We start from the raw sequence: 19,422 nt of genomic DNA, 5'->3' as shown, positions 1-19,422 counted from the left end.
ACGAAACGTCAGGAAGAAATTCCGATAGACCACGGCTTCAAAGCCCGGAAAACATTCCTAAATGTAAATTTCAAATAGTTGATTATATTCCTTTGCTTTCTCTGATCGTTTTTTTGAAAAACTAATATTTTCGAGAAAGAACAAGAGAACTTTGTTTGGATTTTGTTCCAAATTCAAAGGTAAAATGGGTGTTCAAAAAAGACACCAAATGAAGGAAACGAAGACTATAAATACGCCCAGTTTTTGATTCAAAAACCCTCAGTTTGCCGCAGTTTAGAAAGAATTGGGCGACCCAGTTGGCAAATTTTCGAATTAATTGATTAAAAAGTTTCGCTTGTTCTGTTCGGAAAAATATTTTTAGAAAAAACCCAGAAAAAGTTATTAGGGTTTTGTCCAAAATTTGAAGCTACAAAAGTTTTAAAAAAAGCTTCACATAGCGGTTAAGGAGGGGAGTGTTCCAATAGAATGTATTTGATAATTTTTCACAGTAAATACCTGAATATTGTCAGTGTTTGAGTGTTGAGCAAGAAAAACTTTGCTAAAACTGGAAAGAGCTGAAATTTCAAATAAACTTTAAAATTCTTCAGAGCGATGAGCGTAGCGAATTTTCCAAATAATTTTTTGTAAACTTTTACTCTGGTCGTTTTTTCAAGATAATCTTAATTAGTTTGGGAAAAAGTAAATACAATTATTTGGTTTTTGTGCCAAATTCGAAGCTCAAAAGGGCTTTCTAAAATGTGCTGCAAAGCGATGCATGAGGCCAGTTTTCTAACAAAATTAATTGTGTCGTTTTTGGCTGAAAAGACCCCATGGTTGTGGGAAAAGAAGAAAAGCATCAGAAAATTATGGATTTTTTGCGCTTTCGATAAAAAATTTTTAGTTTTGTGATCGGTTTTTCAGAAAACCTTAATAATTTTCCGAATGAAATGGGAAAACTTATTTTCGTTTTTGTCCCGAATTCGACTCTCGACTGCAAAAGGTTTTTGATAAATTCCTTCAGCTCTAAATTTATCTTGTAATTTTTCGCGTAAAATACTTCCAGACTGTCTATAGTTTTAAGTGAAATTCTATAAAATAGAGTGTCTTTAAAGTAAAGCAAAAAAATCGATCAAAACTAAAAATCCACAGTTTTTAAACCAACTCTAAAGTCTTCAGAGAGATGGGGGTGATGAGTTTTTATAAACTTTCGGTTATATTCTGTTCGCTTTTTAATAAAATATATGTATGATAAAAATATTTGATTTTTGTCCTACATTTGAAGCTGGAAAAGGATTTCAATACTTTTTACGAAACGACGGAAGCGTGTGTTGTAAGAAAATTTATTTTAAAATTTTTCGCGGAAAATATCCTTAGATTGTCAGTATTTTTATGTGAAACAATAAAAAAATAAGCGATTAGAAGAAACAGTAACTTTGCTAGAACTGTAAAATTCTGAAATTTTTTCAAAACTAAAAATATTGTTAATAAATGGCCCTTAAAATAAATCGATGAAAAACTTAACAAAAAAGTCAGTTTTTTGCAAGCAACGGAAATGAGTTACTGCGCCAGTGCGTTGGGTTGGCGCACAAAACCAGTTGCGCAGCACTGCGCCAACTCCAAAAAATTCACTGAGTTACCCAGGCCTACTTCGTACTATTATGATAACGTAAAATTAATGATCCTCAAAGCGCAATTTAGTATATAGCAGTCGTAATTGCAGGTCGAGATACGAGACGTAGTTTTGCTGGGTTTAAAGCTATCAATGCAGAAAACAAGTTTTATTATTCAAATACAGCACTAATAGCACAGTTAGCCCAAAAACAACAAAATTGGGGATATCGGTAATATAATATTAATGTATTTATATTACATGATGTCTTTTTTTTTATCTAAAACGACCACCTGAACAAGTTAATTCCGTTTGAAACTCATTTTCATCAATTTCTGTTTTTTTATTAAACTATATGCAACCAAAGTAGCGCAGTATTGCTAAACAGCTTATGCGCCGGAGGAGAATTACAACAAATTTCTACGTAACAGCAATTGAATACATACATCAAGGACTTAAATATCAAACTTAATTGTACGAGTATAGACGAGGAGAAAGAACGATGACATTACTCCCATTGTTATCCTTATCGACATATAAAACCAAAAACCAGATAATTTCAAGATAACGACAAAGGGCTTGAGCATGAAGCTTCCAAGTTTCAGTTAGTGTTTTGAGTGTTGGTGATGCGGCCAGTGAACGGGTTTCTTATTACCAACAATTAAAAGCGTTCGAGTGAGTCACCATAAACACCGCTTTAGGTAAGGAGTAAACAAGTTTTATTCCTCCAACGGTTCGATCTTGCACTTATGTTTTCAGTTATTATGTGCTAAACATTCGTGGAAAAATGTCCGGCATTTCGGGAATGGAACAACTTATCAATGTGGTGAATAAATTGCAAGACGCATTCACTCGTCTAGGTGTTCAATTAACTGTTGATTTGCCTCAAATCGCTGTAGTAGGTGGGCAAAGTGCGGGCAAAAGTTCAGTTTTAGAAAATTTTGTCGGAAGGTGAGTATGTAAGCGTAGCGAATAAATTTACCATCTCATTGTAGTTACCTGATCTGGCTCTACTTCACGCGAATTGTCGCAGTTCTACTCACTAAACTCGTTAGCCATTAAGGTCATCTAAATGGAGCAAAGCTCATTGTTCGTTTAAAATGTTATCATCTGTCGGTATATTTACAAAAATAACCTTTATCTACTTATCGGAATTAACGGTGTACCTGTTCGTTGGATCTGCACATGTGAAGCACCAGTGGAGGCGCTAGGGGTTGGACGAGGTTGGGCGAGCGCCCAACCAAAATTTGTCTCGCCCAACCACTTTCAATAGCGTTATAAATAATTGCGAATTAAAAAAATCCGCTCAAATTCGACAAGAATGATAGTGAATGTGAAAACATTCCGAGTTGTTCGGGAATTGAAAAGTACATTTTTAAGTACCTAATATTAATAAATTATTTTCTAATCTAAATATGGGTACTTGTTTGCTACTAGGACAAGATACAAAAAGTTTCATATACAGGAAAAAGAAGTCATTGATTTGTCAGCCGGTCTTAGCAAGTTTTCCTAAAAAACGGTATGGTTGTGATCTTCGTAGTTTAGTCCAATTACTGTATCACGTACCCTTGGATTGAGTACAGCATTCTCAAAGATGCTGGATTCCGTTTTACCCTGTAGATTTGTCTTCAAACAAGGTGGAACCAGCAGTTTAAATTTTGTTACTGCCTCTTTAGCCAGCCATTACCAATGTGATATAGTTTCAATTGAAAACGAGACAAAGTCATTGCCAAATACCACTAAGAGGTATGTAGTCTCAAATAACTAAAAATAAACACTTCAACAGAGCTCACAATTTTTTGCAATATTTTAGTTTTCCTCCCTGAAATGAATAAACTATGTAATATTGCAATGACGGTGCCATCTTCTTGTGCAAGTTGTGAAAGAACTTTCAGCACTTTAAAGAGAATTAAAAATTATTTAAGAGCAACTTTGAGTCAGGATAGGCTTACTGACTTGGGCATTTTGTTGGAAAAAAAATTGCAAAAAATAGATTTAGAGTTAATTATAGATTCGTTTGCTGCTAAACATAATAATAGCAGAATGCCTCTTCTAATGTTTTGCTTGAATAATTATTTCAGTATTGAATTATTTCACTACCTTATTAAAGATTTACTCAATGTCTATAATGGCATTCGTTAATTCAAATATTTTAAATCTACTTTCGTTTCTAAAGGAAATTATTTAATTCAAAAAATAGATTTGTTTATAATAGGTTTAATTACAATGCTAGTGTTGTAGCGAATATCATTCAGAGCATATGTTTCAAACATAATAACGTTTAAAAAAATTTCACAGTTGTGAAATATATTTTTGTAACATTTTTTCCGTTATTCTACGGAAGTAGATAAAGTCTCGTGTAATATTTGTATTGTAAATTAATATTGGGACACTCAAGGTATTGTCAAACTGTGTTAGCTCCTTGTTTGACAAAAACATGTCGTGCTTACTAAAAGTACAAGTGCTTACTAAAAATGAATCTTTGCAAGGCTTGTATGTTAAATAAAAATAACTAAAAAATATTTTACGTTATATTCGGCCAAAGAGCCAAATAAAATATTTTGTAACACAGATATATTGTATCCAACTCTTACAATAAAATCTTGAAAAATGTTTCGCCGGCTTTCGCCCAAGCGGAAGATGAAGCTGGCGCCGCCACTGCGAAGCACCCAACGAGATCAGAATTAGAGTTAAAAATGCTTTAAAAATATTCAAATTCCCTAGTATGGTTTACTCAAGAACTAATTAAGTTGAGGCTTTATTCATTTGCTAAATCAGTATTTTTCAAAAGGTTGCCAATTTTTTTCAATCAAAAAATTTGTAATATAATAAGTACAGTGATACGTAATTCTTGTTAAAATTTCGATTAAAATTTTACTTAGGTAGGTACCTATAATTTCATACATTTTTTTCCAAAACCCTTTATTATTAAGATATTTAATTACCGAATTTTGAAGCTTTGAACAGCCTAAATCATGTATCAAACAGTCGACACAGATTCTATGTTCTATTGTTATCAGTTATCAAATTCCTTTAAAAATATGCGTATTTATTACTCATTGGAAAAAGTTTGCGTTTTGATATTCAACAAAATTCTTTCTAGGTATTTTGAAATTTTTCAAATTACTGGTCTAGTCAATAAGAAAGTAAAACAGTTTTAAAGTAAACATTTCTAGAAAAATTCGACAGAAAACTATCTGAAATCAAAAACCAAATAATGTATAAAATAAACAATTGTTTCAATTTTGTATATTTGTGAATAAATTACGCTCTGCTTCATATAACAAGAAAAACTATTTGTTTCTTTTCTTAAAAAATAAGTGGAACCTATCCTGATTTGCGGTCAAGAGCAAACATTATCATAGATAGAGAGCAACTAACTATTCATGTTGTTTAACAGAGTGAAAAATCTGAGCATATCATTTATTTTATTCCATTTGAAGTAGGAAGGTTTGTTGGTAGAAACGCATTATTTATTTGGTTGGTTTCCTGTGCGTGTAATAAATAGTAAATTATACGTCTAAAAGACGAAACTAATTGATAAACAAAATTAAATAGTAGAATTATGATATAAATTAAAATAATGCTGCCAATAATATACAATAATTTTAAGTTTTTTGTTTATTACCACAGCTCTTCCACTGCTGAAAATTGTTTAAGACGAACTCGAAAATACATTTTTATCTCTTTTGAAAATCACAACGCCGTAAAACATATCCAGCATATCAAGTAGTTATTATGTACGAAAATTAAACTGAAAATTAAACTGGAAATTAAAATTTTAATCAGAACATAACGTGTAATCGCCTTTTTATTGTCACAAGAACAATGAAAATTTAAAAATATTTTATTTTAAAATATTAGCCAATGCCAAATGCAACTACATATAACTTATTATGCTAGAGATTAATTCAAAGGCACCTAAATTGTAAATTTAATGATAAGGACATCACCGTTTAAAAATGAAAATTAGTAAAATTGTATAAAAATAAAATCATCTACAGTATGTGCAATAAGCACATTATCAAATTGATACTACGACAATTTTGGCTCAAAAGAAGACGATCTGAATTCAGTGTCGCTAATAGAAAATATCTGGATCCCTTTCTATTGATGGTCAAAATTATCCAGTTAAATTATGGATATCTTGGTTTATGCTAAAATATTTATTATATTTCGCATATTAAGCACTGTTATTAATATGAATTAAGTGTCAATAAAAAATATGACACATTTATAGTTATTGTCTGAAGTAGTTAAATAACAAGGGAACAGAAAAACATTTTATGTGTAAAAATTAAAAAAATATCATCCTTACGTAGGACCAAGTTTACAGCACATTTCTTTAAAATTAATCTTAGCATTCTCGAGATTACATAAAACATATTTTTTTAAATAAATTTGATTATCATTAGCAGAAGGGTCAGATAGTTTTTATTAACATGGCAAGTAAATGTTTTCTATCAAAAATATGTACTTGCTGGAACTTAGGAGATCGCTTTCTGCGCGTATTATTTACAGAAACAAAAAATAAATGTCGATATAAATACATACATGAATGTTAAATACAGACAACCTTTCTTTTGATCTTTTGCGTTTGCGTTACATGTGGGCTGTTTTTCAAATACATTTATGATTTCCTTTATTCCATTTATGCATTCCTCGTTTTCCTACCTGTACAAGTTAAAAATATGTGGCAAGTAATTCTAAAGATTTTGTCACTTATTTTCAAGTTTTAAATTTTGTTTAGTGTTAGTTTCTTTAAACAAGTAATAATCTCTTAAACAAGAATAATATAGTATCAAAATAAGTTTCTCTTACTGGCACAGTACCTATTAATTTAACCAGATAGTATTCGCTGAATAATAATAGTCAAAATATCGACTCCTCTTTTTATCTTTAGGTACTTACATAATTTGTCAATTTTTAATAGGCCATTAAATTTGTAATAAAATTGTACTATATAAAACTGACTGTATTATATGAGTTATGGTTATCATATTAAAGTGTCAAGAAAGGTGTGAACTATATACTTTTATGATTAATTATGTCCTATCTTGTTCATTACTTACGTGGTTATTTGGGGCTGGCTTATAATGTTATCAAAATTATGTGGAAATTTATCATCATTTATCTTTGATATTTTTACGTTGGTGAAAGCGATTATTATTAATATTTTCACTATCATCTTATAGATTGGTGACTACAAAGTAAGTTTTAGTTTTATTTATAGTCTAGAAAACACTGCAATGAATCTTTCCAACAAAAAATAAATATCTACTTTTACGCTACATTACGTTTGATTTTTTAGAGATTTTTTACCCAGAGGATCAGGAATAGTAACCAGAAGGCCCCTCATTTTACAGTTAGTTTACTCACAATATGGTAAGCTATTTAAATACATTCACTTTAAAACAATAATTAAACATTATATTTTTATACAGAATATGCAGAATTTCTCCATAAGCCAGGTAAAAAATATATGGACTTTAATGAAGTTAGAAGAGAAATTGAAGCGGACACCGACCGCGTTACGGGCAAAAACAAAGGAATTTCAAATCTTCCTATTAATTTGAGAGTATCTTCTCCCAATGGTATGTATGAATTGATGCTTTGAATGTATTTAGATAGGTACTTTTAGCAATTTATTAGCAATAATAATAACAAAAAATCAATCACAAAATTGAGTTGTTTGCGAATATGCCCTCTCCACAGTCTCCGAGCAGGAAATTGATGATTCAATGTTATTTACCTTGTACGTTTTCATGTCTTGCCCTTGAAAATATAATTAATTTTAGAAAAAATTTCTGTTTGCAATGTCATAAAATGTAATAAATACACCACAAAATTTCAAAGAAAAACTGCGCTAAAATTAATAAAAAAAACTTGTTCAGATGAAGTAAAAAAATTAATTTAAGTAATATAGGTAAGTGTAGGTACCTTTCGTGTTAATTCTTTTCGATCGAATAGGTAGGCAATTCTAACTCGAACGAGGCGTTAGTTTAATTACCTGATATAGTATAGACTTACAATTTTTTGGGTCAATAAGCTTCAATCAATTTTAAAACCAATACGTCGCTAATGTACCTACAATTTTCACACTAGAATCGATTTAATTGCGTAATGTTTTTACCGCTTTACCAGTCAGAGATCAGTCAACACATTTGCCTTTAAAAGATCCACAGTGCACATAAATAATTGGATTTCATTCATACGCGTGGAAAACCCTGAGAAAAAGTGTGAGACCTTTTTTGTTTAAACATTAACAAATTTGACGTCAATATAACATAAACCAATAATAATACAAATTAACGGAATTTTTGCTATTTGTCAGTAATAATTTCGGCTTCTTTGAGCTTAATCTCCTAATCGCACTGCGTAAGGTAAATAGGAAACATTTTGCTTATTATTTCAAGCTCATTACACGTTTCCTGTGTAAGCAAGAAGTGAAAATGTTATTGCAAAATAACGGTAGTAACCATTAATGTAGTGTTGATTTGGGAAATAATGGCCACTCACATTTAATAGAATTGAACTAGAAACTAGTAAATAAATCAAATTAGATATTTTTGTTTAACACAATCAACAGCGAAGAAATACAACAGGAAATGCGTATAAAAATAAAATGCAAAGAAATAATATTGCACGCATTTGCTAATTTACTTGTTTGCAAACTTAATTTTCATCAACAATAAGTCTATTGAAAACGGTTTGAAAGTAAATGTTGGCACATTTCGTCGTATTCACAACTGTTTGCAATTTGAGATAACGACGTCCGTGGTCATTATTAGTTACTTTTATAACCGTTTTTAGTGATATAATTGCCTGATAAATACCATAGAAGTTACGTGTTTCTATAAGAAACAAATACAGATTTTTATTTCCTAATCGATTTTTTTTTGTATCGCATGACACCTTAAATTAAATTTTTAACTTTTATTCAAACTATTTGTTTTCTTTTATTTTAGTATTAAATTTGACGCTCATTGACCTTCCGGGTATGACAAAGATTGCTATAGGAGACCAACCACCTGATATTGAGGTGCAGATCCGAAACATGATTTTAGAGTACATAAAGAGAGATTCTTGTCTTATTTTGGCTGTGACTCCTGCTAACACGGACTTGGCTAATTCGGATGCTCTTCAGATTGCCAAAGAAGTTGATCCAAAAGGTATAAAAATGTTGCAGCTTGAAATGTATTTCAAACTTAAAAAAAAACTTGATTATATGTATTTGTTGACTTAATAAAACAATTTACAAGTAACTGTTATCCATGGTCAATGTATGCATCAGCTATAAGTTAGAAATAATTCATTTTATTCAAACTGATTTTTTTAGTTATTATTTAATCATTTTTAGAACACTATCATTTTGATCACATAAAATAAAGCTTGAGCAATTATCTATTTTTTAAATGAAAGTACCTTAGGAAGCAAGCGCTGTAAATGTTAGAACTTGTTCATATCCTCGTTATTGGAATCAGTATAACAAAGATAATAGTCCGTAAATTATTAGTTATAAAAATATTTTCATGTTTACAAAAAGCTTCTTGTATTAATGTCAAACCGTTCACGTCTTCTTAATCGTATTTGTTAGTATAACTTTGTTAATCGACGTTACTTCCATCTTTTTTGGAATGGTTTTTATACTTGTTCTTTTTATTGATTCTTGTAGGTTTTCGTACAATTGGAGTTTTAACAAAGTTAGATCTCATGGATCAAGGTACTGATGCCAAAGACGTTTTGGAAAACAAATTAGTTCCTTTACGAAGAGGGTATGTGGGTGTGATTAACAGATCTCAAAAAGACCTGGATGGTGGGAAAGATATTAAGTTACAAATCAAGGCCGAACGCGATTATTTTCTACAGTGAGTTAAACCACTAAAAAAACTAAGAAAAGTAAACTCTATCATTCATCTTTTGCAGACATCCATCCTATAAACACATGGCTGATAAAATGGGAACCACATATCTGCAGAAGACTTTAAACGCTCAATTAACCAATCATATTCACAATACTCTGCCGAGCCTTAGAGATAAATTGCAAAAACAACTGTATGCACTGGAGAAGAATTTAGGCGATATGAAACATTTTAAGCTGGATGATAAAACAATGAAAACTAAAGCTCTGCTACAGTAAGTGTTACTGAAATTGTGACAGTTTATAATCATTTTCAAGGATTCTTCTGGTGTTGGCCAAGAGATGCATTAAATTGACAAGGTTAAATCTATGAAATGAAAATCTGAGGGAAATAAAAGTGTTGCCAGTAACAAGGTTTTGAATAATTTCTACTCTACTCAATTTTGGTGAAAGTCTGTTCTGTGGAGACATTAAATTGGTCATATTTTCAAGGGTTTTTTTAACCATTTTTACTGTTCAGCCTTCGTTTGAATAATCGCAGATTGCATATGGGTTAGGAAATATTGTAGTTTATTTCTTTAATATAATATGATTATCAACCCGGAACATTTTATTAATATTATGGCATATCTGATCAATTTTTATTCTCGATTTCCACTCTAAAAAAATGGAATGCCATTTCAACAGTAACTTAAAAAACTTTCTCAATTAAAAAAAAAGTTTTTCTCAGCTAGAAGAAATTTCTCTTGCAATTTTTGCTTCAAAAATATACTTTTGATTAGAGTGTTTATACACTGCGCCGCAAATTTAACGCATATCTAAATATTTCTTAACTTTTGACTGTGGGTATTTTCTCAATTGGTAATCCGATTTGAATCACTTTATAGCGGAATCATAGCTCCATTCTTGGACAAAAGTTAAGCTATAAGATCAGCAAAAAAATTTAATAAAAATTTTGTACAGCGTGTTTAAATACAATTATGTTTTCTTGATCAAAATTCTAATCCGTCTGCCGCCAATATCGGGTAGCTCAGACAGAAAAAAGTATATTGTGTTATCGCCTTGTGCGTTATGCGAAATGTCTTTTTTTTATTCGTCTATGTATCTTGAGCCATTCGAGAGATCATCCATTTTTTATGACCGGTCATTTTTTTTAATTCTTTTTGTGTAATTTTTCTCAAATTATTTTCCTCTTGCAAGATTTATTTAGGCCAAATCTCAATAGATTATCGTATTTTTTAATTCACATTCCCTCCAGAGAAATTGGCCAAGCTTTCGGATTTCTTTCCCGTATTTTCATACTTCTGGTGCGATATACAACCTTGTCGCTGAAAAAATTGTTCAAGTTGTCTTTTGTTCCCTTTTTCCAAAATTTCCTTAGAAGCGCCTTGTTCAATTTTTTTCAAAAGTATAATCACCCATGCCGATCGCTTTAAAATTGTCATTTCGTATCAGTCAGGATGGCAGACAATCCGGAAAATGTTAAAACTGTCGTTAGGTAGTTGCTTTTGAGAATTTGGTTTATCCAACTTATATGCCTAAGTTGTACAGTTAGGATGTGCATTTTAGGATGATCCAGAACTTTTCGTTAGAATTTGAAAAAGCCCTTGAAGGTTCAAGGTCCAGCGAGATCAATACCAGCGAACTATGTGGCGGAGCCAAAATTAATTCGCTATTCCATGAACGGTTTCCTTTTGATATTGTAAAAATGGAATTTGATGAAAATGAACTGAGAAAAGAGATTGGAATAGCCATTTGCAATATTCACGGCATTAGGGTAAGCAAGTTTGCTTCCGACCCTTGTCTATGAAGATATTTATGCTTGAATGCGATTCATTTCTTTACTTGTATTAAGTACTAATGTTGTTCAAATGTGAACTGCAAATAAAAATCGTTATTTTTTAGATTGGCCTTTTTACCCCAGACCTGGCCTTTGACGCTATAGTGAAAAAGCAAATCGCCAGACTTAAGGATCCTTGCCTGAAATGTACAGATCTTGTCGTCGCCGAACTTTTAAAAATTATACATTTCTGCACTGAAAGGGTAAACACAGCTTTAATTAACGAACCGAAGATCATTTTCCATTCATTTCTAACGCATCCGCGCGACAATCAGCGAAAGGTCCAAATAATACCATCCCGATACCCAGTAATAATTATTTTAATTTAGATTCAGATGTATTTTAATTCAGATGGCTCGATACCCGGTGCTGCGCGATACAATTGAACGGATCATTTCCTCGCAGCTCAGCAAATCGGAAGTGCAATGCAAAGAGCAAATTTCGCTGTACATTGACTTTCAATTAAGCTACATGAATACCAATCATGAAGATTTTATTGGTTTTGCCAAGTAGGTACTCAGTAATTTAATTAATAATTAATAAAACGGTGATATGAAAATCATAATTTGTTTTATGCAAAACATAGCGGTGCTTTATTTTGATACGAGAATGAATTTTTTAAAACTGATCTAATGAAGATAACAAGAATGAAAAAATGGATTAACGAAAATATCAATTGACAAGCTCATTTATAATTTCAGTGCTGAAAACCAAGCGGAAAAAAATATAAGCGGCACCAGCAATGCACCAGGAAACCAAGTGATTCGAAAGGGTTACATGTGCATTCACAACCAAAGTATGATTCGAGGAGCTAAAGACTATTGGTTTGTCTTAACATCAGATAGTCTTGCGTGGTTTAAAGACGACACCGAAAAAGAGATCCAGTATATTTTGCCTTTGAATGGCATTAAAGTGAAAGACTTGGAATCGAAATTTATCTCACGAAGACACACGTTTGGGCTGTTTTATCAAAATGGAAGAAATATTTACAAGGTAAAATCCTAAATGTTTAAAACAATTTACCTTTCATCTATAATAAAAATATTCTAATTTAATGTAGGATAATAAACAATTGGAGCTAAGCTGTAGCTCACTGGATGAAGAAGTTACATGGAAAGCATCTTTCCTGAGGGCAGGCGTGTATCCAGAACGGCAGAAGGAAGCAAATAATAATGAAGTAAATTTATTTAACAAAGAAACTTTTCCTATTTTATTTTTCGACATCAATAATTTAGGATATTGAAGTTAAAGAGGAAGTTGACCCCCAACTTAAGCGACAGGTGGAAGTCATCAGGAACTTAGTGGACAGTTACATGGGGATTATAAATAAATCCACTAAAGATTTAATTCCCAAAGTTATAACGCACATGATTTTGAATACCACCAAAAAATTCATAAGCGAGGAGTTGCTGCTGCATGTCTACTCAACAGAAAATCAGGTGAGTTGCAGAATATTTAACATTTCTACCGAATTTTTCGCTTTTTGAAAAATAATCCCATTTTGACTAAGAATTATCATACAGCAATACAATGCAATACAATTGCCTTACTTAACAGTGTTTTCTTAATAATCATCAATCTCATTTTTTTAGGAGGGTCTAATGGAAGAATCTCCTGAAGAAGTTAGGAAACGTGAAGAAAACATGCAAATGTACCAAGCTTGCAAAGAAGCCCTAAGCATAATTGGGGAGTGTTCGGTTTCATTTTCCAGCCAAATGACCAGAAACGAAACGTATCATCCTCCCAAACCTCCCATTGCTGCTAAAAAAAGTAAGCGATTTTTTAAATTGCGTTTATTTTTTATTGCATATTTTTTTCTTAATTAGTTTATAGATTATCAACACCAATTCAAACAGTCACTCGACCAGCACCACCTCCACCCCCAGGTACCGATTAATGTTTGTAATATTAAGTGTTCAACTTAAATAAATAATACTCACTTAATAAAATAAATCGTAAATTGTTGACATTTTTGCTGTTCAATTCTAGTCGTTTTATTACCATTATTTAGTTAAGAATTTTCTGTATTTTTTCTATACGACCCAACGATAGTTTCAACTCGAGTTTCAATTTTCGACAAGTTGAAACTTAAGTACTAATAATTTTCAGTTTTCTTGTATTACTATACATATTATAACTTATTATTATACTTCATTATTCTGGCGACGTATAAAAATCATGTTGAGTTTCTTAAAAAAAAACAGTATTGTTTTAAAAGGTTGCAATTCCAGAAAATAATAATTTCATCGTCTTCTAGTCTTCGTTCAAGATCACAAGTCAATTCTACTAATCCTTTAGCTAGAAATATTTAAAATATAGATTCTATTTAATTTTCTTACTTCATACACATTTTTCTTGTATTTTAGGAATTAAAAAATTTGATAGTATGGCTAACTTGGTACCAGAATTTTACGTTTTCTCGGTACCATAACGAATTTTAAACATTTTTCAGTGAGTACATTGCTTTTGGTATTGTTTCTTTATGTCGTCAATAGATTTATTCTCCATTCAAAAAACATCTGTGTTTAAGAAATGCGTCCAACACTTTTTAAATTTGTTTTTCTCGTTACTTATTGCTTTAGTTGCATGTTTTCGTGTCCACAGAATGCCTAATTGTTGTTTTATAATCACTTGTTATTTTTTCATTTTTTTTCTTTCTACTTTGAATGATTATATAGATATAGATAATTATTTGTGTTTTCAATTTATTAATTTGAATTATACTTACTTGTCGATTTGTTCAAACACTCAAGGCTTTCAACAAAAATGTTGTTAAACAATTTTAATTTTTGTTAGTAAGCGAACGAATGTATTAAAAACTTATTGCAGATAAACGCATACCAACTTTTCCTGATCAATTTCATCTAGAACTCATCCACTTGTTTACTTGTTTTTCTTCACTCTGGATGGGTACATTATTTGTTGTAAACAATGTCATTGCGTATTATCTAATTAAATATAGTTATTATAAATATTTAAAAGATTAATTTTATTTTGTACATTTTTGCCCTTTATGAACCTTTCTTCCCCCGTACCGATAAACATTTTACGATGGCATTAAAATGGATAAAATAGCTTGAACTCTTTTTTCAACTTTCCAAACAACGTTGTACATTTGAATAACTTTTCATAAATAAATTACATTTATTCAAGTATATAAAACTTTAGGTGAGAACAAAATTACTTAAAAAATCCTAATTCAACACTCTGAGATTCTTAGACACTACCTTATTTACGTATCTATAAATAAAATAATTTACATGGCAAAAAAATGTTTGTTGAAAATGCAAGGCCGATGACTTCTTGTGAAAAAAATACGTTCGATTCTTACTACACACAATTATTTAGGATAAATATTCCTTTTGTTACGTCTTTTTTCATTATTAATCTGAAGGAAAATTCGGTTAATATTAAGGTGTCTTTCCCTTTTCCACGTAATATCTTACATCATACTATCTAAATCAGAAGTGTTCTCGTAATGAAAAGTTCAATAACTTCATTTTAAAATACTCTGATCTAAAAATAACACGGGTACTCAGATTGTGTAACAAGAAAATTCGTCAAACATCGTTTTTATCATTCTAATGGATTGATATTTGTTGCTTTCGCGTTCTCGCAGGTTTTAACTTTACAACATTTAAGAGATCTTGTCTAGATTATATAAATTTTTTACAATATTTTATAAATCGTGATTTAATGTTTAAAATTAATTAAATCAGAGCAACACTTTTGTACAGGTATTTTCTATTTAAATTAATTATATTTACACTTGATAATCATCCCGTGCGTAAACACTTTGAAGACAACGTGGCTAAACTAAATTTTATACAAAATATCGTTTCATACAAATATATGTACTTTGCTTACATTGATTTGTGTAATGTACTAATTCCTAACAAGTTACAAGAGCTCCTACTTTACAGTTGCCTTCAAAACTTACATTTTCTAATTGGCAGATTCTCTTTATCCAACCACTATATATTGTCATTTTAAAAACATTTTATTTCTGCTCCGAACATTCACATTTATGCATGCAGAGTCTTTCAACAGGTTTCAACTTCCTTTGCTCTTTAAAGTACCTAGGTTACAAAGGGTTAAAGGGAAAAAATGTATATGAAAATTGCTTTCCGTTTGTTTGGTGCATTGTTAATTATATACAGATTTATTGGATACTTTTTTCGTTTTTGTTAATACTGGATGCATTATCGATAAGAGCGATATATTGGAACTGTTAAGCATATGAAGTGAATCATGTTAGCAATTCAGGGTATAATTAGAATATAAATTAGTATAAATTATGAAAAACACATCGCAATAGATGAATTATTTAAATTTGCCTCTGCGTAAATATGGCATTTAGTTTTTCCATTGCCTACACTGTTTCACCACATTGTCATTAACTTATACCGAATATTTCCTCACCGGGATTTTAATCATTTTAAAGTTATACAATATTAACAACCAATAAATAATTCCTAAACACTTCCTATTATTTCGTAACTTAAACTGAAGTCTTCTGTTCCTGGAAGTCCCAACTGCATTCGTACCGTGAATTTCACTTTTACGTCTAATACTTAAATCACGCTAGTATTTTATGTTTAGAATCAATTATTTTTATTTGATGAAGTCACAGTTTTCGAATGAATGTATCCTAATTTACATGATTTATATGAGCTCTGTGATGTAATCTGTTTGAGCACCTTTTTTTGGTTCTCCCTGAACTGATCCATATTCACTGCCCGCGTCACTGAGCTGATCGGGTACTTGGAAAGTCGACCCTTGGAACCCCATAGCGGCTTCATAGTACTACGAAGAAATAGCAAAAAAATATAAAAATTTTCAAACTTTTCAATGCAATACACATGGATTGTTCAACAGGTATTATGTGAAAATGTCCTCCTAAATCTTAAGATGGTATCAGGTATTGAAATAAAAGATGAAACTTGAACTTTTTAAAGAAACCTACTTCCGAAAATCTTGAACATGTTTGGATGTTGATCGCTCCTTTTAGTCGATTAAAGAAAATGAAAGCAACTGTTTTCGGCACTTTTTTTCCTATTATTTCCGGAAAGCGTTTGAAAAGCTTCACGCAATGAGTTTGAATAAACAACCAAATACTTAAACAATTCTGCGAACAAAATGGAAGGCTTACACAAAACTAGTCATGGGTAACGCTGTGTTGAGTCAGGACAGGCTTCAATTACAATAAAATATGTAATTAAAAAAGCACTGTATTGTTACATGTAGTAATTTTATTTCAATAAAAAAATAAAAAAATTTTTATTGTCTTCTCACAAAACGAGTGATTTGACCATTTCAATCGGTATGGTTTTTTACTTTTGCTTCTGTGAATTAAACTTTAAATTAAAACATTCTTATTTCTCATGAGGGATACCAAGTGTTTGCAAAATTTGAATGATTTTCACTCAAATTTTCAACATTAATCAGTCAGGTTTTCCGCAGTAGCTTGTTATTAAATTAAAATTAAACAAATTCAATATGCTTAAAAAGTATTAAAATCAAGATATCAACCTAGTGATTGAAATAGACTATTGAAATGTTAAAATAGCACATAATCCAGACCAAAATTCGAAAGGTAGGTAGAATTTCTTTATTGCTTTGTAGTCGTTTAGCGGATAGCGCCCTATAAGGCTGCACTTATTTAGATATACTCTAAATAAATTATTGTGTCCTAGGTAATTTCAGTAGCCAGAATCCGTCCGACATTTTTCAAATTTTTTGCCATCCAGCGCCCGTCAGTCTGTAAGAGGTCCAGATCAAGATTTTAAGCAGACTAACAGCCACTAAATGAGTTTTTTGTGAAAAATCGGGGATTTAGCGATTTTTTGGCTGTTTGGATCCGGACAGCATTCGATTATGTAGAAGTAGATGGCTACCAGGGTTGTAATTTTCCTTTTATGCTACTCGCATGTGCAGGATTTTATGAGGCCAATTTTATATATCGGCTTTCGAAATTATAGAGCTGCAATGTTCTTCGGGTAAAACAGGTAACTTTTTCAAGTGTTTCCGTTCACTAATAACAGCGTGTTCTTATTGACGAAATAACGGGTTCCGCATCATTCTGAGGCAGTAATGGAAAAATAAATGCAAGACAGTATTAAATACGGATGTTGACCTTAATTCTTATGAATTGCTATCGACAGTATGTAAATATGTAAATATTTTAATTATAATTTGAACACCACGCTAAGAGTGATGACCACTGAGTGATGAAAGAAAGGTAGTCTCTTTTGAGCTAAATATTAGCTGCAATTAAATATTACTTTATATATCATGTATGTAAAATGAAAGGTACTTGGAGCAAAAGCACAGTTTGAAAAAAGGAACCTCTGTAGGCAAACATTATATTCTTCCATAAATTCGGGTACTCGGCCTTAAATGCATTGGACATTTTTTGACTGAGCATAGTTTATTGGAAAATCGTCTATTCGGCATTAAAGTTTTCAGATATGTCAACTTTTTCGACTAACATTAATTTTTCAGATTTCTCATGTGCAGTTTTTATAGAAAATCGTAAGTTTTTCAATAAATTTTAAAATTTTCAAATCGACCCGATATTAACAGTTATGCAGAAAATTCGACCTTCAAACTCTTATGACTCAAGTTTCTCAATCGATTTCAATTTTGCAAAATACGATTTTTAGACAAAACCACTGGCTTTAGAACGAACGTCAGGCAAATCGTCAGCTTAGTTATAGTGTGAATTTGGTTCCGATTTACCTCTTGGTTACTTTACAAGCAATTTTCAAATTTTCAAGGCGGAATTTGAATTCGATATTTAAGATTAGGCCAAAACGCATTGTGTCTCTTTTTTGCCCATTTCTCTGCATCAGATCGAGGTGGAGCACTGGATAGAGCATTAAATGGCACATTTTGACTAATTAAGGTATGAGATCAGCTGAAGCAATAAGCCAGAAGAGATTGAAAAAAATATAATACAAAAAGAGCGAGGATCATAACTAGAAGATAATAAAATTAAGCTCCAATGTAAATTTTTTTAAAATCTTGAAATCAGAACTTTTAAAGAAAATGTTTTGAATAGTTGAAATTGCGTTGATTTCTATCATCGCTTGGAAGTTGAGCGACAGTTTCGTTTTTAAATGATTTCTTCGCGGTTTTGTTGTTTAGTCAATATTTTTATTAAAAAAAAGTTAATTCGATTATTAATTTTAGTTTTGGTGTTGCGCATTAATCACTGCAGCTGAACGAAATTCAGACAAATATAAATGGCTCTAAATTTAAAATTAAATTAGTGAAAGGCGATTTTTAGGCGTTTGGAGAGTTTTTCGTTTAGGTGTTGACATTTGCTAAGTTGGAACGCTAAACTTGTCTTTGGAAATATTGCCATGCGAAAAGGCACTTTCTAGAAAATGTCAACAATAAACAAGCTGAAATCGAACTGTCAAGCAAGAGAATCTAATCATTTTTATAATGTACATAGTTTTTTTGCGAAAAGGTGTGTGAATATTGTTGTCCGTGTATTGTCTATCAGTCATCAACAGGCCGATAGACCTTTTGTGTCGTGTGAATCGCGTTCTTAAATGGGAAAAATAGAATCATTGTGGTCTTGTGGATTTTCATTGTGTGTAGTGAACTTGAACTGGAGCATTAATGGGTAGATAATGGAGAATGGGGCGCCAGGTTGCAGAAAGGTGGTAATAATGATATCTAATATATAAATCTCGCAGCTTGAACTAAGTTTAACTTTCTAAAACGCAACTAAAGTGTGACGGATTATTTACATTTATCTCTCTTTGTATTGCGGATTTCAAATAATTTTGGCTTTGGACAGATCTCCTTCCGTACTAAACAGATTTTCTTCTTTCTTTCCAGGTGGCACTATGCGTTTTCGGTAAGCTTAGCATTCATTACTTTGCCTCTTACGTTGCCATGTACAGGGTGGGCCACTAAGAGAGGTGGTCGGCCGCATCTCACAAACTATTAGTCGTATCGATTTCAAGTAAAAAAATATGTAAGTAAAGTGGCTCAGGGAAATGGCTGGAAATTACTTTCAAGATTGCAAAATGGCCGCTAGAGGGCGAAATTGCAATAGCAAAGTTTAAATACGTATTTTTAGCGGTTTCAGATAGGCTAAGGTAGGTTGGAAGTACC

At 31.4% G+C, this 19,422-nt stretch overlaps 2 protein-coding genes across 4 annotated transcripts in view; one reads left to right on the top strand and one right to left on the bottom strand.

The window, feature by feature from the left end:
• The first annotated feature begins 2,032 nt into the window (after positions 1 to 2,032).
• Positions 2,033 to 14,270, top strand: LOC109545932 (dynamin). 2 transcript variants are annotated; one of them, XM_048661243.1, is made up of 15 exons: positions 2,033 to 2,539; positions 6,900 to 6,973; positions 7,033 to 7,182; positions 8,557 to 8,760; positions 9,264 to 9,456; positions 9,515 to 9,724; positions 11,019 to 11,226; positions 11,355 to 11,492; positions 11,641 to 11,798; positions 11,991 to 12,282; positions 12,350 to 12,466; positions 12,525 to 12,728; positions 12,882 to 13,059; positions 13,116 to 13,175; positions 13,656 to 14,270. In XM_048661243.1, the coding sequence occupies exons 1-15, from the start codon at positions 2,376 to 2,378 to the stop codon at positions 13,718 to 13,720; spliced, it is 2,415 nt and encodes an 804-aa protein (XP_048517200.1). In that variant the 5' UTR covers positions 2,033 to 2,375; the 3' UTR covers positions 13,721 to 14,270. The 2 variants fall into 2 exon arrangements, with proteins under 2 accessions (XP_048517200.1, XP_048517201.1); XM_048661244.1 differs by lacking the exon at positions 2,033 to 2,539 and adding an exon at positions 3,377 to 6,798.
• Positions 14,271 to 14,413: 143 nt separating this feature from the next.
• The window catches only part of LOC109542490 (cadherin-87A), a 100,373-nt gene continuing 95,364 nt past the window's right edge, over positions 14,414 to 19,422 (bottom strand). For both annotated transcript variants that reach the window (XM_048661241.1, XM_048661240.1), the window contains exon 28: positions 14,414 to 16,095. In XM_048661241.1, coding sequence (XP_048517198.1) covers positions 15,955 to 16,095 — 141 coding nt within the window. In that variant the 3' untranslated portion in view covers positions 14,414 to 15,954. The remainder of the gene's footprint in view (positions 16,096 to 19,422) is intronic.

This window comes from Dendroctonus ponderosae, unplaced genomic scaffold (assembly GCF_020466585.1).
Source record: "Dendroctonus ponderosae isolate FM_Combo_2020 unplaced genomic scaffold, Dpon_F_20191213v2 Dpon_F_20191213_1, whole genome shotgun sequence".
Classification (NCBI taxonomy): Eukaryota; Metazoa; Arthropoda; class Insecta; order Coleoptera; family Curculionidae; genus Dendroctonus; species Dendroctonus ponderosae.
Note: the sequence above shows the minus strand (reverse complement) of the source record. Positions and strands in the feature narration are given on the sequence as shown.